Source organism: Ursus americanus, chromosome 26, assembly GCF_024610735.1.
Source record: "Ursus americanus isolate L20-20 chromosome 26, mUrsAme1.1.p, whole genome shotgun sequence".
Classification (NCBI taxonomy): domain Eukaryota; kingdom Metazoa; phylum Chordata; class Mammalia; order Carnivora; family Ursidae; genus Ursus; species Ursus americanus.
This window is the reverse complement of record NC_142152.1, coordinates 10,293,998-10,319,089: the sequence shown is the minus strand read 5'-3', so window position 1 is coordinate 10,319,089 and position 25,092 is coordinate 10,293,998. Positions and strand designations below refer to the sequence as shown.

The 25,092-nt window shown below is 40.1% G+C and overlaps 1 protein-coding gene across 4 annotated transcripts in view; it reads left to right on the top strand.

Annotated features, from left to right (window-relative positions):
- Nucleotides 1-24,361, top strand: part of PPP2R5E (protein phosphatase 2 regulatory subunit B'epsilon) — a 141,663-nt gene extending 117,302 nt beyond the window's left edge. For 3 of the 4 annotated variants that reach the window (XM_045810523.2, XM_045810522.2, XM_087855987.1), the window contains 9 exons: nt 3,926-4,056; nt 4,179-4,238; nt 5,212-5,320; nt 6,709-6,762; nt 6,865-6,915; nt 8,873-8,992; nt 13,323-13,450; nt 15,767-15,868; nt 20,177-24,361. In XM_045810523.2, the coding sequence (XP_045666479.1) occupies nt 3,926-4,056; nt 4,179-4,238; nt 5,212-5,320; nt 6,709-6,762; nt 6,865-6,915; nt 8,873-8,992; nt 13,323-13,450; nt 15,767-15,868; nt 20,177-20,276 (855 nt within the window). In that variant the 3' untranslated portion in view covers nt 20,277-24,361. The remainder of the gene's footprint in view (nt 1-3,925; nt 4,057-4,178; nt 4,239-5,211; nt 5,321-6,708; nt 6,763-6,864; nt 6,916-8,872; nt 8,993-13,322; nt 13,451-15,766; nt 15,869-20,176) is intronic. The other variant, XM_045810524.2, reaches the window with a different exon arrangement.
- The last annotated feature ends 731 nt before the right edge of the window (nt 24,362-25,092 follow it).

Below are 25,092 nucleotides of genomic sequence, written 5' to 3'. Positions count from 1 at the left end.
GGCTGTCAAGGGGCTGAGGCTGAGGTCCCTCAAAAGGGACCTTCCTATCCCCTGCCTCATCCAGAATTTGGGGGGCTTAGTCCGGGAAGGGTGCCAGCAAAGGTCTCATTCTTTAGCATGCAGAGTTTTATTTAATCCTTTTATTTTCAATTAAATTTTCACTTTACTGTGTCCAGTGTCTTGAAGACTAGAGACTTGTGTGTTTATGCTCTCCAGACTTTGATTGGAAATCTTCAGTCCACTGCTTGGGACGTGGATTTGGGAGGTCTTGTTACTCTTCCCACAAACTTTGAACCGGCCCTCCTGTGTTTAGCTCCCCACACCCTTGCCATCAGATATATCTGGCGTCTTCAATTCTTAAGCCTTTTAAGGGTTCTCTGGTGTGAACTGGCTGCTTCTTGTTTGGCTTCCGTCCCTGCTGGCAGAATGGAAAAACAGTTAGCAGAGTGGAGAAAGAGGAAACCTAAGATAGTTACCCCTTGCCATCCACTTTCCATCTTTGAAAAATGTGCAAATTTGTCTCATCTGCTCTCTACTCCTCTCTGCCCCATGTGTTTCTGCCTTTTTTATTCCTTTATTCTCATCTCAGGGAGGGCTCAGGAGGAGAAAGTTTCTGTCTCTCATGTCTGATTGGGAGACCCTAACTGCCTTTTTCATTCTGCCCTTCTCATTTCACTGTAGATTTTTTATGAGGTTCAAAGGAGGGTTCTTTGGCTAAATCACTCCATGGTTCATCCCTGTTTGTTAGCTTCAGGAAGCCTGGTTTTGTAAACTAGGAGTCAGCATGTTGACAGGTCTGTCTTTGCTCTGTAATCACCTTGGAAGCTCTCCAGGTTCTTTTCTCTGACAACAAGGTGCTGCTCTATCGTAGGGAATATAGTCCACTAGGCATTTACAGATGCTGGGTTATATTTCTCATTGCTTCTTTGTGGGGAGTATATATATGACTAAATACAAACATATTTTGTTTTGGAGATCAGAGCTCATCCTATGCCCCCCTTTTTGGGCCTGTGCATTATTATACTTTTTCTTTTGTCTTTTACACCATAAAATCATCAAAAATGTGTTCTATAGAGCAGCAGCAAAGTAATTTATATGCTGTAATTTTTCTTTCTCATAGGACGTTTTATATATATTTTAACATACATATTAATATATATATATTAATATATATATATATTTTTGGCTTTGTAAATGACTTAAGTTAGATGCCTGGCAATGCATGTTTTTTGAGGCCCTAATAACATTAACATAACTAATTTAACATTAGTTAAATAATTTTTGCTTAATTATTAAATTTTCGTTAAACTCTTAAGATTAACAGTACATACATAAGCATGGTTGATTCAGGTTTTGCTAACAGTACACCCCCTCAAACGTTTTCTTATTTATGTTGGTTGCAAATTACTCATTAAATCCTTTTACAGCATTTAAAAATAGAAACCAAATTAAAAAAGAGAATTTAAAAGGTTTATTATTTCCATTAACAAGGACTAGGATGAGTAGATTAGAGATCTTATGTCATTTTGTGTGTGTGGTTGAGAAGAGATACTTACCCCTTGGGGCCTTTTTTTACTTATAAGGGCCACAGACCTTTCTTTCTTAGACTGTTTCCTGTGGAAACGCATAGTTGACTTTCTCATTGCTTTCCCGATGGGCTCCAAGTTTGTTGAGTAGTGTGTGTGCGTGCAGCAACAAGGACAGTTCCTGGCATATGCAGAAATTGATTGGTCGATTGATTGCGTGGCTAAGTGGGCAGAGAGATGGCAGTTCTTTTAACATCATCTTCAGTTCTGATAGGCTGCTGGTGAAGGTATGTGCTGTTGGACCTGCCATGAGCACTCTCCTTCCACTTCAGCCTTCTAATTTCTTCATAGGTCAGCTTGGATGTCACTTCCTCCAGAAGCCTTCCCTATCACTCTGCTTCTCCCAGACAGATTTGTGTGCTATGTATTTAGCACCCTAAACCACTTATGCTGTACCCCTCATTTACCTGTACCCCTCATTTAGACTATGCTCCGTGAAAGCTGATTGTGTCTGTCTTGCCGTCTTCGTGCCCTTGACACCTTGCCCAGTGGCTGACTCTTAATAGGCGTATTTATTTGAGGTATTCATTTTTTGGATGGATGGGTGGGTGGATGGATGACATTGTGTAGCCAAAAATCACATCTGTCTCACTGCCCAGTTTTGAAGATTCTCCTTCAGTTGGTACTTCCTGCCATTATTTGAAGGGCCATTCTTTGTCTCTGATTTTGTCTTCCGTTCAAAGAAAAGCAGCAAGCAAAAGTAGATAATTTATTTGATTACTGCCCACTGAGTTACTCTTCTGCTCTCGGCCGAATGTCTTCATCACCTGATTCACGCTTGTGTATGTCTTGATAGCGTTTTTGGTAGTTAGGTAGTCTGTGTTCATTTGCATACTGTCTATATGCTCTTGAAATGTTTTACTATAAAGTCAGCTTCAGTATAAACAATGAGTCTTGCTTTGTTGTGATGATAATGAATGTATGAGGCACACAGTAAAATTCAAACCAGTCTCCAAGTTTGTTCTTCCGCTAGAGAAGAACCTGCCCTCTGTCATTTAAAAAAAAATAAAGCCTTATTGAGATATAATTCATATACCATAAAATTCACCCTTTTAAAGTTTATAATTCAGTGTTTTTAGTGTATTCACCAACTTATGCAACCATCACTGCTGTGTAATCGCAGAGTACTTTTTATCAGCCCCCAAACACCATATTCCTTAGCAGACATTCTGCATTCTGCTGTCTGTGTGGATTGGTGTGTTCCAGAAATTTCACAGAAATGGAATCATACAGTAATTGGCCCTTTCTGTCTCGCGTGTCTCAGCAAGATGTTTGAGGGGCTCATCCGTGTGGTAGCATGTATCCGTATTTGTTCCTTTTTACGGCCGAATACTAGTCCATTGGAGCATGTTTTGCTCATCCCCGATTGGCTGATGGGCGTTAGGGTTGTCTCTGCTTTTGGCTGTTGTGAGTCGTGCTGCTGTGGACGTTCATGTGCAAGTTTTTGTGTTGACATGTTGATGTCAGGCTTCAGTTTTTAACTTTAGATTAGAAATGAGTAGAAACTTAACAGATGTTATTCGTGTGTAGCATATCTACAGAAACTGTAAAGTTCATCTCAGTGAATGTTACAGAGTGAGCACACCTGCTTAACAAGAACCGCGCTCTACAGAGAGAACATTTTCGGTATCTCTGGGGACGTTCAGATGTTGGCTTTGGTTTAGGTTGTTCCATTTACCTGCATGCTCGAGTAGAGCTGAAGGCTTCGTCCTAACTGTATGTTTGGAACATAAGCCGCGGAGCTAGTTTATGTTATGGTCGTGCAGCAGCTGAGCTCACAGGCGCTAGGGCCTCGGCTGCTGGGGTTCAGATCCCAGCTCTGCCATATGTGTGAATCCGTGGGCAAATTGCCTGACATCTCTGTGCTCCGATTTCCTCATCTGTAAAATGGGGATAAGGGGGGGCGTCTGTCTGGGTGGTTCGGGTGATTAAGTGTCCAACTTTTGATCTCAGCTCAGGTCTTGGTCTCAGGGTCATGAGTTCAAGCCCCGCATTGGAGTAGAGCCTACTTAAACAAAAAGCTACCTCATAGGGAGGTTTAATACAAGTAGATGGCTTAGAAAATTGTGTGAAGGTCCTACTAAGTGCTGTCTATGTGTTCTCTTATTATTGTTGGAATGATCATTGTTACTGTGCCTATCTCTTCATCAGAATGTAAGCCCCTTATCTGACTTATGTATCACTGTGTGTCCAAAGACTAGCACTGTACCTGGCACATGATAGATACTGAATAAATTTTTGAAGTGAAGGACGGAGGGATTTTAAATGATGAGCGGCAGAGCTCCTAAATCGTTTCCTGAACCCACTTTGACAGCTACACTGTCTTTCATTTACAACAGCTTTTGGAGCTATTTGACAGCGAAGATCCTCGGGAACGGGACTACTTAAAAACAGTCTTACACAGAATTTATGGCAAATTTCTTGGTCTTAGAGCATTTATCCGAAAACAGATTAACAATATTTTTCTAAGGTAAGCGGAGGGTGGGGAGAGAAGGAGAAGCAAAATTGGTGGTTTTATAGAAGTCTTAAATAAACTTCAAATATTTGAACATTGTGTACTGACTTTATTCTTTCTTTTCTTTTTTAAAAAAGGTTTGTTTATGAAACAGAACACTTCAATGGTGTAGCTGAACTGCTGGAAATATTAGGAAGGTAAGCACATTTTTAGCTAATTGCTAATCTCAGGTGAATAGCATTTTGAAAATTAGATTCAAGCGGCACAGGGAAATGCTGACCTAGATCTCTTGCTGTATGTACATTGGGTACTCTGATTTGTGCTTTTGTATGTTTCCCAACTGACTCTACAAGACACGATTTCTTGTTCCTCCTTGTTGCACCATTCTGCATTGCTAATTCTACTGGAATGACTGAAAGAGCTAACAGTTTGTTCATTGCTGCAGAGACAATACATCTAATTGCAGTTGAGCCTGTTACTCCACAACATCTTGTTAGTTTCTGGGCTACCTGTCCTTTGCCATATCTTTTGAAAGCAAGTTAAAATAAATTGGAAAGATTGCCATTTTCAAAGGAACTATGTACCCAGGTGTAGTTCTTGAACAGCTGCTGCCGGGAGAAGTGGAATGAATTGGAAAGAGACAGCTGTTGTGTAGGGTTTTATACACAAGGGAGGTTAATGTGACTGGACAATGTGATTACTTAGTTTGCCCTCCTAATGTCAGGAGAAAAAGAAGGTGGAGTCACATGGTTTTTTCTGTGACTTCCCCAGGCGGGGGCTCTATGTCTATGGTATTCTTGGTTGGAGAAGATATTTTAGGAATAATGTCTGCAAATGGAAAGGGTCATAAGTGAGGAGGGCAAGCGATTGTGGGGGGAAGGAAAAAGAAAGAGTTATTGATTACAGAAGCTTTCGGGAATCATCCCACTAGGTGTTAAGAGCATAAAAGCCTGTGCTAGGTTATCATAAGCAACTTTCTTAATTTCTTTCCTACTTAAATGTACTCTTTGAAGTAACTCAGAGATCTTGAATGTCACCGGGTGGGGTTTGGGTTGTTTTGGACCAAACGTAAACTGATTCAGATGTAGCCTGGTCTTCCGGGAGCGGGTTGTCTCAGTTTAGCTGGTTGTGATCATGCTGCTAATTCATGTTTCTTTTTCTTTTTCCTAGTATTATCAATGGCTTTGCTTTACCTCTTAAGGCAGAACACAAACAGTTTCTGGTGAAAGTGTTGATCCCTTTACACACTGTCAGGAGCTTATCACTCTTCCACGCTCAGGTAGAATTTTATGCAACTACTTTTGGAAGCAAAATTAAAAGCTTACAAACTCAGTGTTTCTTTGATATTGATATTTCAATATAAAATGCTTCCCAAGAAAAATTAAAATGTATGCTGTTTTTTCTTGTGCATGGAAGAATCATGGGAATATTTTTCAAGTGGGAGGAGCATTTCTTCAGTCATTTTACAGAGAACTTTGAGGAGTTGCCTAGTTCACAAAATTATATATTAAACATGTTGCGTTCAATCAAATGTATGTGGGTTTTCCAGATTTAGAGCTTTGGACATGTGTAATCATTTTGGAGTATTCTGGAATATTTTACCTCATCCTCATTTGCGTTAGTCTATCAGTTGCTCTTTGCCCCCTCTTCTAGTTAATTTACTATTTCCTTCTCACTTTCTACACACAAATAAACATACTCACAAGTCAACAAATCAGTATTTTCACATCTTTTTATTTTTTGTCTCCATTACTTTAAAAAGCATACTCTGTCTTGTCCCAAATCTGGTTTCCGTGCTAACACTGCCTTGTGTGGTGAGCATGTCACTGGGGGACAGATAAATGATGTAGTGGCATTTTAATTTTAGTATTCCAAACCAATGGGAATGTTTTGAGTTTGCATAAAAATGTCACACATTTTTCTGAGCAATGTTCCTCTTTAAATGTGAAATTCTGTGTTTCAAGGAAAAATTAGTCCATATGTTTCTAATTTAGAACACCGTCAAAATGTTGTTTCGCAAGGGTGGATTTCTTGTCCAAAAATCTTTACGAGCCCTTTTACAAATCTTGCCTGTAGTTTTTGAAATAGGCTATCACATTTCATGAGCGTGTAAAAGAATTCTTACCTCGGTGAGCTAGCATCACATGTAAAACTCTTCCTCTTCCAGCTGTGGCAGGCACAACCTTTTATGTCTTCATGAAATGGCTTCATTTCACATGGGCCACTTTAGGCAATCAGCAGGGTGTTTAGTAAGTGCTGCCTGCGTTTCGTCTAGGACTCTTCTGGAGCCGCAGTAAAACCCACTACTGTCAAGATTGGCAAAGAGAGAAAGAAAGGAAGCCCATGAGGGGTGTAGCTTAGATTGTATGTAGATAAGATACTTTCAGAATATACTGAATGTGATAGTTCTGCTTTTCATTAGCTGGAAACTTCATGTCTCAGTATTCTTTTAAATAAAATTCCCCTGGGGTATTGTTAGTGTCAATCTTTGGCTTGAGAAAGTAGCTTTTTATTTTGCTTTATATGTATTTTATTTTTAAAATGAATTGAACATGAAGTTACTAAAACCAGAGTCTAGAAACTTTTTAGGAAGTTTTAATACGTCTTTTGAGCCCTTTGGAGTGTATAGCATTTCCAGTGTTGTCTTTCATTTTTCTGTTTCTCCAGCTGGCATATTGCATAGTACAGTTTCTGGAGAAAGATCCATCACTCACAGAACCAGTAAGTATTTTTTCTATAATTTAAAAAACCCTCAAAATGACTACCTTTCATGGAGTATATATGGAAAATTAAGTGCCATTGTCTTTCTCCTTTTCGTTTTAGGTTATTAGGGGGTTAATGAAATTTTGGCCTAAAACATGTAGTCAAAAAGAGGTAAGTGCTTCATGTTGGTGTGTTAGGAACTTACAAGATACTCTGCAGTGTGTCAGGCTCTGAGCCAGTTATTGTGTGTAAAAATACATTATTTCATCCGATCTTCATTTTATCTCTGTAAAGTAGGACTGTAAATATTCACATTTTACTAGTTTTCAAATTGAAGCACAGAGAACTTAGGTAGCCTGCCTGAGTATGCTAAGTATAAGTGAGTAGGCCAGAATCCACCACCCTGATTCCTGAACCCTGGACTTTATCACGCTCTGCTCCATCCCAGGGAAACCCTAGTCAGGCTCTGGTCATGTGTCTCACTGTCTAGCTTTATCAAAGTCAGATAGTGACCACCTTCATGGCATGGAGGCTCTGGTGTTTCTTTAGATGCTACAGCAGCCTGCCCACATACCCCACGTTAAAATATAATAGAGATGGGATCTTACGACGTATAATTTAAAAGTATATTACAGACCTTTAGTTTCAGCTGTTCAGAAGTGGCGCTGGAAATTTCTGACCTACGATTATTTGTACTTTTGCCAAGACCTAACCAGGCACGTGCCATGTGAGGTCGTGGGGAAGTCAGTCTCTTAGCTTAGAGACGAGCCTAGCCAGGTGCCACAGCTGCACTCACTCTTCTGTAGAAACCAGGCGAAAAATGTCCAGCAAGAAAGGTCAGCTGTTAGTTTGACATTTGGGGAGAATCTTGGGAGAACTTCTCTATGTATTTTGGCAAATGGCAAGGGTCTGCTGCATACTATGTATTACTTTTAACAGAAATATGCGCCTTCTCAAATCAGTTTCAATTCTCCAAAACGCTACTTTACACAATTTCAGAAAGTCATCTAATTTTTTTTAATACCTATTTGACAAAATTAAGGTATATATTGCTACCCAGATGCACCTCAAGATATGAAAACATGGTCATTTTTCATATTTTAATTGCATAGTTAATTGTTTTCTAAGGTAATTATTTTTTTATGCCTAAATAGGTAACTGGTTTTTAGTTCTCTGTCAGTTTTCCATTACAGTTAAAACAATTGACTGTGCTTTTAATTTGGTTCCATTTTGTGATCTAAAAGCTGGGTTTCGGGGCGCCTGGGTGGCTCAGTCGGTTAGGCGTCCAGCTCTTGATTTTGGCTCAGGTCCTGATCTCAGGGTCCTGGGATCAGCCGCGTCAGGCTCCCTGCTCAGCGGGGAGTCTGCCTGTCTCCTTCTCCCTCTGACCCCCCCTGCACTCACTCTCCCTCTCTCTAAAATAAATCTTAAAAAGAAAAAGCTCTGTTTCTTGAGACCCAGAGTGCTGAGCCTGGGAGTCATCGTGCTTTATAGTGAGCAGTTGTGCACGCTTGCACGTGCACGTACGCGTGCACATTGGGTCAGGTGTGCTCGTGGGTTTAAAGTGGTACCTGTGTGTGGTGAGCCTATTCATTTGTGTCTCTCTGGCTCTCTGTGTTCTGTTAACTAGCGTGTCCTAGAGGAACACCCAGCACACGGCAGGGGCTGTAAACACTTAGCGGTAGCTTCCTGTGCCACTGTGAACTTTTGTCCATCCGTGCAGAAGGCTGTTCTCCCATTGTTTGAAAAGTAAGAGTTGGGGGGGGGCAGGTGCCAGGTAGAAAGCAATAGAGAGGTGAGCCCCGCGGAGACATTGCTGTTTCCCAGGGGCCCTGCTGCAATGTGTAAGTGCCCCTTGTTCTGGGTTATAGATGGTAGCACATAGAGGATTTTTTCCAAAGTCGACAGAATCATACTTTCAAAGCTATCGGGAATTTGCTCTTAACACGTGCCCTCTGCTGAATTCTTTGTGACATGAACATCTAACATAAGACAATGCCTAATGTGTTCCTGTTTGTTTTTCTGTGTAAATTTTTCTTAAAACAGCACACACTCTCATTGATCCTCACCATTCATTTGGATTTTTAAATGAAGTACCTGACATTTTGTGTTTTGTATGTACTTACAGGTCATGTTCCTTGGGGAGCTGGAAGAAATATTGGATGTGATCGAGCCATCACAATTTGTTAAAATTCAAGAACCTTTGTTTAAACAAATTGCCAAGTGTGTATCTAGCCCCCATTTTCAGGTTAGTAGTAAAGAGAGGATGAGCCGGAGTGGCCTGTGCAACATACGTTATTTGGTTAAATTTTATTTATATTGAAAGACAGGTAATGGGCACTAGCTACCTGTTGTTTTTTATTTGCTGTTTTCTCATCCGATAGTATTTTCATCGTAGCCTCGTGTATCCTGAACACGTGCAGTGTGACAGCTCCTTTGATGGTGCCCTCGGCCTAGTAACTTCAGTTCTCACTCTACAGGGAGGGTGTATGATTTTTACAGATGTGAACACTGAAGTTTGAAGTGGTAAAATAACTTGTCTCAAATAAAATGGCCCAGTAAGAGGCGGACTGGCCGGGTTCCTGTACAGCGTAAGAGAGAGTGCGAAATAAAGCTCAAGAGGCAAAGAGAACACGCATACGTACTGTGCTAGATGCTTTACATACGTTATTCGTAAACTTCACATTATCCTCTGAGGCTCTACCCTCCCTGCTGTTTTCTAGATGAAAACATTGAGACTCAGAATGATTTGCTTAAGGCCCCGGAGTTCCGAAGGAGTGGAGTCAGTTAGGTGTAACTTCTTGTGAAAGCTCGTCACCTTCCCACGGCACCGCTCTGCCTCCTTGTGGCCACTGCGGGGATCACAGGGAAGCGAACCCGGCAACCTTTTTCTCTACTGGGGCTGTTGCTGCAGCGCTGCGGAGCCCGCAGGAGGAAAGGGGGTGATCAGGAGCCAGGACATGTCAGGCTTTAGATACTTTCGCTGCCTCACCAAAGGGCCATATCACAGACCTTGACGATGAACTCTTCATATACCGCCCGTCGATTTGGAGAGATTGTTCAGATTGTCGTCGGTAGCGCAGAACCCCACAGCCAGTGTGGTAGACTCCGCGGTGGACTTTTTCCCTGGGCGCTCCTTTTCCCGAATAGTTAGACACGTTGGCTGTAGTAGTTCTAGTTTTTTATTCAAAGACATGTTAGTGTATCAAGGCAGTGATCTTATGACAGTCAGAGATTGTACCGCAAAGCCCCCCTTCACAAAAAGTGGAAAGCATTATATGAACCATTAGGTTGCATGAAGATGATACGACACATGTCTAGATAAACAAAAAACAATCGCAGGATACTGTGTGGGCGTTTTGCACATTATACATGGTCTGAGTGCTCAGGTGTCTGGATTGCCTACCTTATATTCCAGTTTTCATCAGGAGGTTTGATGTTGTGGAAAGCAAGGAGCAGAAATCTCTCTCTCTCTCTCTCTTTCCCTCCCTCCCTCCTTTCAGAACTCTCTTTTAAGATAACCAGGAAGGCTTAAGTGATGCTCAGAAGCTTAGAAAGGAGACAGAGTGTCTAGTCAGCTGTGGCCGTGTCCATTCAGGCTGCTGTCACAAAATACCACAGGCCGGGTGGCTTATAAACAGCAGAAATTTATTCTCTTGTTTCTGGAGGCTGGGAGTTTGAGATCGGGGTGCTAGCACAATTGAGTGAGGCCTCTCTTCTGAGTTGTGGGTTTCTTGTATCCTTACTTGGCAGAAGGGCTAATGATCTCCCTGGAGCCTATTTTATAAGCACTAATCCCATTCGTTATGAATGCTTATGACTTCAGTACCTTCCAGAGGCCCCCCTACTAATGCCATCATCTTTGGAAATTAGGATCTCCACATACGAGTTTTGTGGGGACACAAGCACTCACATCACAGCAGGCTTCTATAACAAAACACCACAGACCATGTGGCTTAAACCACAGAAATTTATTTCTCACGATTCTGGAGGCTGGAAGTCTGAGATCAGAGTGCCAGCCTGGTCTGCTTCTGGTGAGGGCTCTCTCTCTGGCTTGCAGATGGCTGGCTGCCTTCTCACTGTGTCCTCACATGGCCTTCCTTGGTATGTGCATGAGGAAAGAGAAGATCTCTCTCTTCCTCCTGTTGAGACCACCAGGCCTATTGGATTAGGATCCTGCCCTTATGACTTCATTTAACCTTAATTACCTCCTGAAAGTCCTATCTCCAAATACACTCACATTGGGGGTTAGGGCTTCAGCATATGAATTTGCGGGGACAATTTAGTCCATAGCAGAAAGAAAAGAGAATTTAAAATTATTTGACAGAAGTGAAATTTAGAGCAAAAGAAAAGACAGTAAAGAGGTTCTTCGTTATTCCATTTGTTGGGTTCGTTGGTGCATCCAGCAGACATTTTTTGAGTGCCACTCTGTGTAGCCACATGCCTTTCACTCCTCACCCCCCTGGTGTGGCCTCGGGGTCAGAGGGCTTCAGCTGGAGACCACATCAATGTGCAAGCAGGACGGTGGGTCCCAGGAAAGTAATGATTCTGTCCTAGTGTTAGACATGCTAATTTTTACTTTGCGTAAGCAGTGTCTTTCCTCTTGAAGGGGCTTTGCTGGCCACTGACTACTTTCTTTAAGCGATTTTGCATAGCGGCAAACAGATAACGTTGATAAAATACTTGTTAGCGTTAAGTAGCAAGTAAACATTAGACTCCTAATTAGATGTAGGAAAATCCTAGGTTTCTCCTTTACCAGCATCCTCCTGTGGTCTCTTTAAAACTTCCTCCTTTCGGTTGTGAGTTTCAGAACAACTTCACCCCCATTCCTCCTCTTGTCCCTCTTTTTCCTTGGGCTCTACCTGCCTTGGCCACACCACGTGCTGCATGGTTTTCAGTCCCTGTGGGCACCTCTGCCCTCCTTTCCTGTTACTCCCTCCGCCTGGAATGCCTTTTCCTTCTTCGTTTCATCCTTCAGAGCTGGCTTAGATGCTACTTCCTGTGTGGTCCTCTTCTCCCCCAGGTCATCCAGATTGTTCATTCTGCTCTTTTCCTCTTTCCACCAGCACTTTGTTTCTTCTGTCTCGGTAACAGGTAACAGCATCTGTGTAACAGGTAACAGCATCTGTCGCAGTTTCCGTGGATAGGCTCACAGATGCCCGTTTCCCCACAGGCACAGGAGTGCCAAAGGAATAACAAAATTAAGTAGTTAAGAGCAGTGACTTTGGAATCTTGTCACTTGCTAATCATGTGGCCCCGAGGCGATGGTTTACCAACTCTGGGCTCATTTTCCTCATTTGCAAAATGGAAATAATGGTATTTGCTGTGTGTTGGTTGTGAGGATTAAATGAGGTCATAAGTATGTGAAACACTTAGCACGGTGCCTGGCATAGAGTAAACATTCAATAATGATTGTTTTCTTTGTGCTCTCAGGGTCTAGTGCCTCATGAGTCCCAGGATTTTTTTTTTTTTTTCTTTTGAAGCAAGTTGAATAATGTAAATGGAAAGGCTTAATTCCTCAGTCTGTTGGTGGGTACATCTTGTACCATCTCATTAAATTAAATTATTAAATCTAAGTTTAACTTAAATTTAATTTATTAAATTAGAATATAATTTCTTAATCTGGATGAATGAAAGAAGCCACTCTTTTCTTTTTCCCTTCTAAAAACTACCCTTTTTAGAGATTTTAGCTTTTTTTGAGATTTTTGGTTTGATTACTTCTTAGATTGTTTAGGTTATTTTTTTGAGGCCTGCCTTTGAATTCATGGAGTCAGTTGGATAGCATGGGGGCCAGAGAAGAAGGGATCGGAGCTGGCAAGCAGGCGTGTGTACATCAGTGTGTCTAAGTCCAGAAACCGAGCGACTTCCTCCTGGCTTAGCCAGTTCAAAGGAAGGGACCGGAAATAAACTTTGGAAAGAGTCTGGTCACTAGACTAGAGTCCCAGCTTTCACCATTTACTAGCAATGTGACCTTGTGAGGGTCTTAATCTCTCTGAGCCTCAGTGTCTTCATCTGTACAATGAACCCAATGGTACCGAGTCCCGGCTGGCGGTAAGGACGGCACATTCTCCCTGCGCTAGGCCCAGCGGCTGGCCAGAGGGGGTGCTCAGCAAATGGGACTGCTCTGCAGAGATGAGCAGCTGGGTTTTTCTCAGCAGCTGTTGCCCGAATACCAGCTGTGTGCCGCGCCCTCAGGTTGATTTGAAGTGTATGGGATGAAACAAGTGAGTCAGAAGAGGGTTAAAGACACAGGGTCAGCGGTGTGCATCTGGAAATACAGGAAAGGTGTTTGGAGTTTGGGGGCTGGGTGGGGAAAATGTGGAATCAGATGAAATGGGCAGTATTACAGGAGAACATAAAGAAATAGGGGAACTTTTTTCCTTCCCCAAATTGATGAACCACTTTGGAACTTTATAAAATTTAAATCCACAAAAATGTAAAGAAAGTGTGATTAATATTTAATTTCACATTTGATTGAATGATATAAAAATAATCTTAAAATATTTTTGTTTGGAGAGATTTTAGTTTTGTTTTATCTGTCTTTTTCTCTCTTAATATTTTTTCTTTTTTTCTTTAAGGTGGCAGAAAGGGCACTGTATTATTGGAATAATGAATACATCATGAGTTTGATAGAAGAAAACTCTAATGTCATCCTTCCCATCATGTTTTCCAGTCTTTATAGGATTTCAAAAGAACATTGGAATCCGTAGGTTTTCAGTTTCTCCCCTCTCCCCGCTTCTCTCCCTCCCTTCCCTTTCCCACTCTCCTTCCCTTCCTCTTCCCACTCTCCTGCCTCCCCCTTCCCTCTCTCCCTCCCTCCTTCTCTGTTGCTTAATAAAATGTCTTGAATGCTTGGGATGCTGTGCCTGTTGGGGAAGACAGATACATGAAAATGCCTATCTTTTAGAAATTTACTGACCTGGTTAGGGAGACTCACAAGTAAATAGACGCTTTACAAAACAGTGTTTTTTAAATGCTGTTATGTTAAAATATCTGCTTACTTGAGGGGTTCCTGATTTGTCTGAGAACGTAGCAGAACTATTTTGGGGATGCTCTGGAGTGAGAGGAGGGGTTTGCGGATATTGACGAGGTGGTGGTGCTCAAACTTGAGTCTTACAGGATTGTGGCAGGTGAATGGGATGGGGGAGGCCGCTTGGTAGTGTGGGTTCTCTTCTTCACATTTAAAAGCCCCAAAATGTAAAAAGCACCTGTCAGGTTCTGAAACCTGTGAGTTTGGGAGGGCTAAAGTACCCAGTCTTTTGGGGAGGATGCTGGAAGATGGGGTTAAAAAGGAGAGTGCAGCCCACATGAAACTTCACCAGTAGAAAATAAGGAAACACTAAGGAGTCGTAAAGAGGAAAGTGCTTGAATCGATTTGCATTTTAGCATGATCCATTTCTTAAAAAGCAACATTGTTCATGTTCTCTAGGAAAAAACAAGTTTAAAACCTTGAAAGGAAATGTTTAACGTCTAGTCCTATGAAAGTTAAGCATTCTGCATTTGAATGGCTTTACCTGTTACTCAATGGAATAGAAAGAAAAGTTAGTGTGGTATTAGATATTAGTGGATGTAATTAAGTATAGTCACAGTATGTGTTTTAAAGTTTTGCATACAACTAAAATATCACATTTCTCATTTTTCAAATTTGCCGAATTTTGTTACTAAAACTTGTAAAAATAAACAGCTGGTAAACGGTGAAGTCTTATCATGCGGGTAGTCTCTTGAGGACCTAGAGAGTGGTTCCTGCGAGTGTCTGTCACTGCTCAATGGGCTGTATGTGGCCCTTCTCCATCCCTGCTCATTGTACATGAGAAGGCCCTTCACCTCAGCAGAAGGGAGCTGAAGGTTTCCTTTTAATGGGCACAGGGCAGAGCAGCACAGCAAGTACACTTATTTTTTGGAAACAGCAAACCCCTAGCTTATTTAACCAGGGCCTAACTTACCAACGCCTTCCTCAGGGGTATTGGTAGCAGGTTTGTTGCAAAGCAGGCATACCATACATTTTTGCGAAGGGCGGCGCTATTTCGAGTCTAGTCTGAAGATACCAAGCCTGTCATGGGCGTAGTCCTCACGTTGTCAAGAGCTTATTCTTCCTCTTGATAAAGATATGCTGCCATTTTGGCCATTTAGCTGTTCCACAGCTAACAGCAGCCATCACCAGCTTGCCAGTCACCTAACCACGGTATGTGTTAGGTCAGCAAGGAGACTTAGCAGGAGCGAATGGACTGAAACAAATCACAACTAGAAACTTAACTCCTGTTAAACTACCCAACTTTCAGGGGTTTGGTATCATATCTTTGAATTTGAATAATATATACATTATTTGTCTCCATGAGAACAGCTTTTGATTTTGATGAATTGTGTATATTATCACTTTAAAAATGAAATTCTGGGGACTCCTCGGTGGCTCAGTCAGTTAAGCATCCAGCTTTTGATTTTGGCTCAGGTCATGGTCTCAGGGTTGTGAGATCGAGCCCTGCATCAGTCTCCAAGCTGGGCGTAGAGCCTGCTTAAGATTCTCTCTCTTTGCCCCTCCCCCCACCCCTCTCTCTCTCTCTCTCACTCCCTCCCCCCCCAAATAAATAAATAAATAAATAAATAAATAAATAAATAAATGTAACATTCTGTGCAAATTCAAGTCTCTAAGGTTAGTCCTAGCACAGGTGCTCCTTTTTAGGGTGAAGTGGATTTATTTTTATACTTGTCTTTTTATTAAATGAAGTTAACAAGTGCCCACAGGCAAGTCTATTCTGGGTACCAATAATTAGAAGGGCAAAATTAGATTTTTTCTTTTTCAATCCTGCCAGCCCCTCAGAAAGATATCTTGCCTAGAATAGTAAAGAATGGAACTCTCTTGATGTGGAAATGAACTGTAGGTCCTTTCCAGTTGTTTCCGCTAGGAAGGGATGGAGATTCTGCAGTACAAGGAACTCATTCAGACGCAGGTTGTGCTCTTGCCTTCTCCATGCAGCTCCCAGTACGTGAGACTAACCGACACGTTCTCTTTCTCTGTGCTTCCCAGGGCTATCGTGGCGCTGGTGTACAATGTGTTGAAGGCATTTATGGAGATGAACAGCACCATGTTTGATGAGCTGACAGCCACATACAAGTCAGATCGTCAGCGGTAACTTTTTAAAGCTTTTTTGTCAGCTGTGCAAAAAACTGTTGAGTTCTTTCCTTGCTCTTTGCCGCAGTGGCCTGACTGCACCCGAAATCATAAAGCAGCACAGTTTTATTTATTTATATGTTCATTTCTGCATGCTCGTTAGCTGTGTCTTCATTAGTACGTCACTAGGTAACGAAGTACGATTTTAGGAAAGGCTGCTTTCCTCCTTCCCTTCAGTAATGTTTCTCTTCTGCCTCAGGGTGAAGGGCCTGGCACATCGCTGATATTTCAGGCCCATGGAAGGGGACTGTCGGGTAGTTTGCCATCTGGGTTCATGCCCATTCTGCACTCATTTGAACCACAGTCGAGCAGCTCTTGTGCACTTGACTCCAGCAGCAGGAAGGATGAGGCGCCATTTTTGTTCAGCTCTTTGGCCCAGAACGTACTGCTCTAGAACACAAGTTCATTAGTATTTAAAGGACAGGGAACAGAATATGGAGGTGAAGAGTCTGGTATTATACAAATCTTAAAATGTCTGAGACCAAAAAGGAGGAAAAACCAGTTGAACTCTTTACATAAACGCTTGTGGCTTAGTAAAGCCTTTCTTGATTTCATGTACATGATTTTTCAACTTTGCTATTTCTCGTTCAACATGTCTGGCTTTCCAAAAGATGTTGTCTTGGTCCGTTTGGGCTGCTTTAACAAAATGCCACCAAGCTCTGGGTAGCTTATAAACAACAGAAATTTCTATCTCTGAGTTCTGGGGGCAGGAAGCCAAGGTCGTGGTGCCAGCATGGTTGAATAAGGGCCCTCTTCCTGATTCATAGCCAGCACCTTCTCACTGTGTCCTCGCATGATAGACAAGGACAAGGAATCTCTGTGGGATCTCTTTTATAAGGTCACTAATGCCATTCATCAGGTCACTAATGCCATTCATCAGGGCCCCAACTTTATGACCTAATCATCTCCCAAAGGTGCAGCTACTGAGTGCATCACCTTTGAGGGTGAGGATCTCAACATAAGAATTTTGGGCAGGATGGGACACAAATATTCAGACCATGGGATTGATATAGTTGGTGAACTTCAGGAAAGTCTAGAGAGTTTGTTAGTAGTTGGGCTTCTGGTTTGGCTTGGATCTGGAAGCAAATGTCAGCTTTATGTATTATAAACCCATGGACTTGAGAAGAGCCCAGGGATGTGTACGAATGTTCATACCCAAGACCCTGCCGAACCTCCTGAACAAAACTATCTCTGTTTCCCTTGCTTCTTTGCTTGGCCTGATTTTGCATGTGTTACTTGCATTTTACTGATAAAAAGAGCAATGAGGGAAAAGATTTGGTGGCGGGGTTAAGGACTGTCACAGTGATTTAAAAAAAAATTACCAGGATGTGGTTATATTAAAGAGCAGTTTAATTATGGAATATGGCAAGTGTTTAACCATACACAGAAAAGGCTGGGATATTTTATACAATATTGGAATAAACATCCGTTATTTGTGCCATACTTGTAATTGAAAGAAATTTTAATTTAAGTATTTACAGTTGTTATAAATCATTACATTTGTAACCCTCCTTGTCTCAAACTTCAAGTCTTTAAAAATGTTATCTAAGTAGAGGAAATAAAGGGCACATTCTCATACCGTGGCACACCATTAAAGAGCGTGCTGTACATAATATCCTTTCTTTTTATAGCAACGGAAAACCCATAATTATTATCCTCGTTCAATAAGGATTAAATAAAAATCTAAAGATCCCATTAAGAGAAATGAAGCCCTTATTTCAAAAATATTCAAATTGAATTAAATTAATATTTGTTGAATTTTGGTAGCAAAACTGTTTTCTGATCATTTATCATTTAAGCTAAATAGACCAAATTCTTGGAAAAGATACCTATTAACCAAGGGGTCCAAGAATAGACACAGCAAAGTCAATTGTGAAGATCTGGTGTATTAGAGTGACTTATCCTGAGCAGACTTTCTTAATGAGAGAAGGATGTTTTTTAAAGTAAGGGTAGTATTTTGTCGAATGAGTAATGGAAGATTGTGCTGAATAGATGGAAACATGGGCTTCTCCCTGGATGTGGGAGTAGGAAAAGAGAAAAGAGAGATTTATTTGGTGCTATTAGAGAAGAGCTCCCTGTAGGAGTTCATTTCTGGATGGCACCAAATTGGTGTTTCGGTGCAGATCAAATTTTTATACAAATCCGAAGACGGTGAGTGGAGTAACTAACTAGCCCTGTTAGATACATCTGCCATCATATGTGTTATGTGCAGCCGAGACTGGAAGAGAATTGACAGTATCCCTATCCCTAACATGACAGCAGGGTTAAGCTTTGCAATTTCCACCTACAGGGAGAGAGAAAAGTAGGAAAGAGTGGGACGACAGTAACTATTTCAGAAATATTTAGAATTTTTGAAGATAAAGTTGTCAGTAGAAAAGATGTGTAATAACTCAGCATAAAGTTCATCTGGAAGAAAAGTGCCACAGATAAATTGCATTGAATGCCGTAAGACTCTTGAGCAAAGATGTGAGCGAAATGCTTCAGTAGCAAGATGAGTGTTTTAATGCTGTCAGCACTTAATTTAAGCTTCAGATTAGGGCCTTATGAACCTAACATATGTTTAACCTGTGTTATAGTTGAAAAAAATTCCTAAGCCCTTGCTTACCACCTTCTTTTCCATCCAAATGAAAAGGTTATCGATGTTCTATGATAACATTTATTTAGACCTAATATTATTCCTATACTGAGAAACCAAAAATGATTAATTTACCAAACAGCTTACAATTAAGAAACTGGAATTCATAATGACTGGAGGATCATCTAATTTTGTCCCTATTAAATTACCCAATAGATAATCGTTTCAGAAATTGTTATGCCCTTTGAAATTCATATTGTTTTCCAGATAGCTGAAACTAGTTCCTGTATACAAGGCCTAAATTGCCAAAATATTAATTATGAAATGATAATATAATTAGTATATTACATAATTAAATATTTCCTCAAGACTTGTGGAATGAGGATATAAAATTGTTAGGTATTTCTAGAGTTTTTTTTCAGGAGGGGGAAGAGTTAATTTGTGTTGGTACAGATACCAAATAATTTTTTTAAAAATTGGTGATTGCATTAAAAAATATGAGGCTTAGGAATTAAATACAAGTTTCACTTAACCTATGTGGACTTCCCTAAGTAAATATTGCATTGTAACCGAAGTTAAATCCTTGCTTGGTGAAGTGGCACGAAGACCATATCCCCCATGCCTGAGATGGCAGAAGCCCCATTTTCAGGAATTATATGAATTTATGGATTTATAAATATTATCTGACTGTTGTTTATCGGTTTGTCACAGTATGAGAAAGCTAGGGACAGCAGTGAATTATTTTTAATAGGAATTGACTTAATTTACAGCATAGTCATATATTCTTCTATTTTATACTTCTTGCCTGGTTGATGTTAAAACTAACATCCTTTCTTTTATAAAAATATGGTGATCTAAAATGTCCTTGGCAAGTAAAATTTGTTGACCCTATTTTGGACATCTAGTTTTTTAGTCAAATTTACTAAACAGTGAAATCTGAAAATCTGGAAATTACTGGTCAACCTGATATTGAGCCAAATTTGAGGACTTGGAACATTAAAAATTTGATTCATATTAATGTCAATGAAGTTCTTTCCAGATCATTAAGACTGAAATCACAAAAGAAAGAAAATTCCATTTGGTCATATATATATATAGGTATAAAATAAGTTAATAACTTGGATTTTGTGGTTTACTAATAAGAACAAGATTCCGCTAAAGAGTTTAATACACTTAATAGAGGGGAAATAGATAATACTAAAGGGGAAGTATATTTTCTTGACTTACTGCTTTGTCTGCATCAGTATAATCTCTAGCATTCCCTTTTGAGAAACTATTTGGAGGCAAAGAGAAAATTAAATTTAAACTAGACCCCACGTAAAAATTACTTAACGTATCTTTGGGTCTTTAGGATAACAGATACATAGAGACGATTCCCATTTTTGTTTTAAAGTTAACTTTCTTTATTAAGCTAAGTATAAAGGAATATTAATGTGAAATCTTAAAATAGTCTCGTCATCTCTTGCTCAATACATTAATACTACTTTTCTGTGCATGTAAGTGTCAAGGAAAAAAAAAAAAAAAAAGCAAGAGAAGAACCGAAAGAGAAGACGCCCACAAGCTAATGCCAAAGCTTTCAAAGACTACTTGTAAAACCTACATGGGGGAAAGTACAGCAGAGGGGCGGTTGTTGTTAGATCATCTTTTCAGACTTTCTTAGTTGTTTACCTTATATTCTGTTTTCTCCCCAGTGAGAAAAAGAAAGAAAAAGAGCGTGAAGAACTGTGGAAAAAACTGGAGGATCTGGAATTAAAGAGAGGGCTTAGACGTGATGGCATAATTCCAACTTAACAGAAATAATGACAGCAACATCACTAACCTGTGGAGTCACACATTTATGTAGTAGAAGATGGAGCAACAGTTTTCTGTATTGTGCAACTTTGCAGTAGATTTCACATTTGTTTCATTATTACAACAGCACTGTATATACCTGTCTCTAAGTAAAGGAAAAAAAATAAGGACTTCAATCCAAAGTTTGGACAGTAGATGGACTTCTCAGAACTTTGCAAACATAATCATTGTTCTAACCCTCTTTAAAAAACAAAAAGCAGTCTTCAAAGATCTGTTGATGAAATTGCTATGTTAAAATTCTATTATCAGGCGTTCCTTATTTATCCTTAGCAGAGAGTATGAAACAGTTTTTAAATGTGAACAATCTTAAATTTAGCTTGTCTTTCTGCTAAGCTGTTAAATGTATTTATAGTAACGGAAGAAAAAAAAAAAGACTGTCATTTCCTTATAAGTTTGTATAACATCCTCCTCTGGATAACTTGACCGTAACTTAACATCTTTTCCTTTTGCACATCTTCATGAGTTGAATGTCCATGTGGAAGGGGGCCAGGAATTTTAAAGGTCCCTGATAAAAGTTTTGTTGACTGGAGTGAACATCTTTCCAGTAACCAGGTAGCCCTGGTACTCCTTTAGTTTTAAAATTAGGAGTAAAAGAGAAGAGGTGATAAACATAGTAGGGAAGGGAATTTTGGATTCATGCATCAGTTTATGGTGAATCCAAATCAATGTCTTGAATCCTTTGAAAACAGGCACTGGGACATCACAGGCTTCAGTACCTGACCAGTATTAGTTGCATACATCATTGAACACACATACCAGAGATGTTCGAGAAATGTCAGAAAACATCCTTTTGGACCATTTTGTAATAAGAAAGACAAACACTAAACAGTACAACCATGAAATTGATCGCCAGGATTGCGAATCTAATTGGGAAGAGAGTTGAGCAAACAGCTTGGACTGTTTGGAGTTGTTGCCTTACTTTTTAATATGTATTTATAAAGTATTCCAGCAAAAGAGGATGTAGCCTCTGGGAAAAAACAAACATATTACAGTGTTTTTTGTAGATTCTCGTTCTATATCTCATCACAGCGCCAGCCCTGTTTTTAGCCAGAAAGGATTCAGGATAAACATTACTATGCATTCTGAATTGGATGCGTATTCCTAACTACTGTATTTGTTACCAAAAGTGGTTCTACAAATGCTACTGAAAAAAAAATCTGGAAATCCCTAATGTCCTGAGTATTAATAATAAAGTTTAAAAATGCTTTTATATCAAAGGTGCATTGTGACCAAATTGTTTAAGAAAAAAAAACGGAAAACAAAACAAAATGTAGGGCTGTATTATACGTATATCTTATTGGCTCTCTGCTCTGTATTTCAAAGAGGAATCTTACATCTTGGGGGAGATAAAATGCCGATGAAATTTGTGTCCAGTATGTACTTACCTGATGCGGTTGCATTGTTCTGTACTGAAAGATACGTGTTTTGGAATTTATTTTCAGGATGCTTTTGCTTGTTCTGGACGTGGCGGCAGTGAGTTGATAATCCTAAACCATCCCCTCCAGCAGTATTCGTGGCATCGAGCTGATTTGTGTTCATGTACTGACTTGTGATATTAGCAAACATGAACATACAAACTGTTGTTGCTCTTAGTAGAAATATAATATCAATATGGACTTGTATATTCTCTTCCTTCCACTTAAATATAAAGTAGAAAATGCAGTTTTATTGTTTCCAAGAAAAAAGGAAAAAAAAAAGCCGCGGACCTTTCTCCCCTATGAAGTGTTTCAGGATTATCAGGTCACAGTTTGTGCATAAAAGTCTGCTAATTATGGATATTGTCATCTCAGTAACTTTGTAAAACAAAAACAAAACTTGGCTGTGTTAATTCTGAAAAAGAAACAGCAGTAAAAGAGGGATATGCAACACCCAACACAACATGGTTTAATGGAATGAAGAGATTTTTTTTTTTTTTTTAAGAACGTTAATGGGGATTCAATGTAAAGCTGGCAGAGGCTGCCAAAATGAGACAAGTTACTTTAAAAGTGCTGGAGCAAAGGTGCAAGTTCAAACACTAAAGATAAAAAATAAATTTGTAACAAAGCATCTCCTTTAGCCCTTTTGATTTGAGCCCGTTAGCTTTGAGTCTGCATTACATTTGCTGTTGATAGTGTAAACTTGTGTTTGCCGTCAACTCATCCTTTCAGATAGAAGACATGAAAACCACAGGTTTATGAACTGTCTCTGCCCAGTACAATGAAATGCAGTCATTTGAAATGAGAAAGACGAGGATCCTGTTCTGCACCTTTCCCTGACCTCCGAGTTACGGTGAGGACTGCCCAGATACCCTTGCTGTTAATTCTGTATGTCAGTCATTCCAAACTGAAAAGAACAAAGCCTGATTTTAGACATATTTACAGAAGCAATTATAAATATATGTCTAAAATGTATAGGGCAACTTCTGAGAAGAAACACTGTCTTTTCTTTTTTAACCGAAAGTGACAATGTGACATTTGTCATGTTGTGTCCGGTGACGCAGAGTACCTGAGGTAATCTGACTGTTGCACTATGTGACATAGTTAAGGCCGTACTTGCTGCGTTTACAGCAGCCCTCTCTCTCTCTGTCCTTTCCCACATTTCTGCTGTTGCTGCAACTTGAGTTCCTTGTGACAAATGCATCTTTGTGTTATATTTTGTTCGCTTCATCATTTCCAGAACTATATATAAATATATTTTTTAAATAGCAAATATCGTAGTTAGTGATCACTCCAGCCTCATCCCTACCATATTGGTTTCAGGGGTAGGATAAAGAGTGTGTTTGGAAGAACCGAACCAAACCCAACCCAACCCTGTGGTTTAGAATGATGCTGGGGCCTGGGTTGTGGGCCCAGAACAACCATGTGAGTGAATTGACCCATCTCATACTTTGAATCAAGCATGCATTCCTTTTCTCATTGTGCAAGTGTCCCCAGTTGTTGCCCTTCAGTGTTTAGTTTTTGTTCTTTTAAATTTTATTATATTTTGCTCTCCCTGACATCTGATTTTTATAAAATAAAAGAAAAAAGAAAAAAAAAGTAAGAAATAAATAATACCCTCGATGCCGCTGGATACTCACGAGCAGGGTTATGCTCCTTCATCTTGGGCTTGCTTGCCTGAATGGAAGGGTTTAATTTATTTTGTACCTCCTTCTATGCGTGGGACAGTCCAGGGTGCAGAGCCAGGATCGCTTGTGATTGCACCTGCTGTACTTACATGTATAGCCCTAGGCTCAATCACACTATGGAAAGAAAAAAAAAGTATATTTAGAGCTTTAAAAGCTTTTTTATTTTTTTGTGGGGATCGGGGTGGGGTGGGAAAGGGAAGATGTGTGGATGTTACCGGCATTTTTAAGTGTTCAGAGTTTTTTGTGTTGTTTCTCTCTCTCTCCCTCCCTCTCTCTCTCTCTCTCTCTCTCTCTCTCTCGTTTTGTTCTTTCCCTTTAATTAGGTGCACTGAGCTGGCCCAGGAATTGAAGAGAGTCTCTCTTTTGATGCTATAACCAATGTTATCACAAGGTTACGTCACCTGTAGCAAAAAGGTGGCACCAGACACGAGCAGTGGTGTTCTATTTGCACATCGATATTTTTATTTTTCTATTCTGGCTCAGCTGCTTCTCTGAGTGAAGTTAAGGAGTGACCCACAAAGGATTTTTGTAGTTGGCATATTGGCAATGCGTTTTATATTTCTCGGTATTTAGTTTTGAAAATCTAAAAGGATTGTGCATCTTGAGAGAAAGTTGAGCAAATTTTGACCTAGTGGAATGTTAACTTGTGCTGCTGCTTGTGCACGATAGCGGCGGTAGTGTCTCTTGGAAATAAACATCCCATTTGATGATGTCTATGAATATAGGTTTCCTTTTCTTCCCTGCCTCCTTCCCAGCCTCTTTTTTCCCCTCCCTCCTTCCTTCCTCCCCTCCCTGCCACCCTCCCCTTCCTTTCCCTTCCCTTACTTTGCTTTTTTTTTTTGAAATCACTTATTGTAAATAAGTTGTAATCCAGACCTCATGTATCAATGGGGAACTTTCAAATATAAATATTACCAATACATTTTCTGGTTGTTGTCTGGTTTTTGATCGAGGTATAATGAGAATGACATATCCATTGCTTTTGGTTTGAGAATTTCCCTTTAGCTTCATAAATCTTTCGGTGTTTTAGTATTTCATTGTTTTAGCAGGAGAGGGCAGCAAAAGTTTATTTTCCCTGTTAGAAATGCTGTGGTTCATATTGGTTTTAAGTTTCATTTGTGTGTGTGTGTGTGTGTGTGTGTGTGTGTACGTGTGCGTGCGTGTTTAAAACAGCATCTATTTGTGGGTAGAGGTAAAAATGAAACATTTTTGATATGAAAAGTTGCATATGAAAACATAGACTGGTTGAGCCAGACAGTGAAGACTTCTGGTCCACGTCAAAGTTACAACGCCACAAAGCAGTCTTCCAGCTCTGGCTAAAATATGCTACTTCCTTTTCAAACAGGACAAAATGCAAGCTGGGTCTTAAGTGCTTGGAATTGAAAATGTCTTTCTTTGAAAATGATTTACTTTCTTTGAAGTGGTAACAAACAAAAATGCAGGTGCCCCCAAAGAGGAATGTAACCTTCCCCTTTCACAGACATGTGAGAGGCTCTGTACTGTGGGTGCATCGTAATAAAGGAGCAGAGAAGAGTTTTCAGGCGCCTGGCTGTGTCTGTCTGTTTGTTTGTTTGTCTCTGACCCCCATGGCCTTTTGAACCATATGAATAATAGATTTGATCAACTTAGCTATGAGGCAACGGGGATTTTATG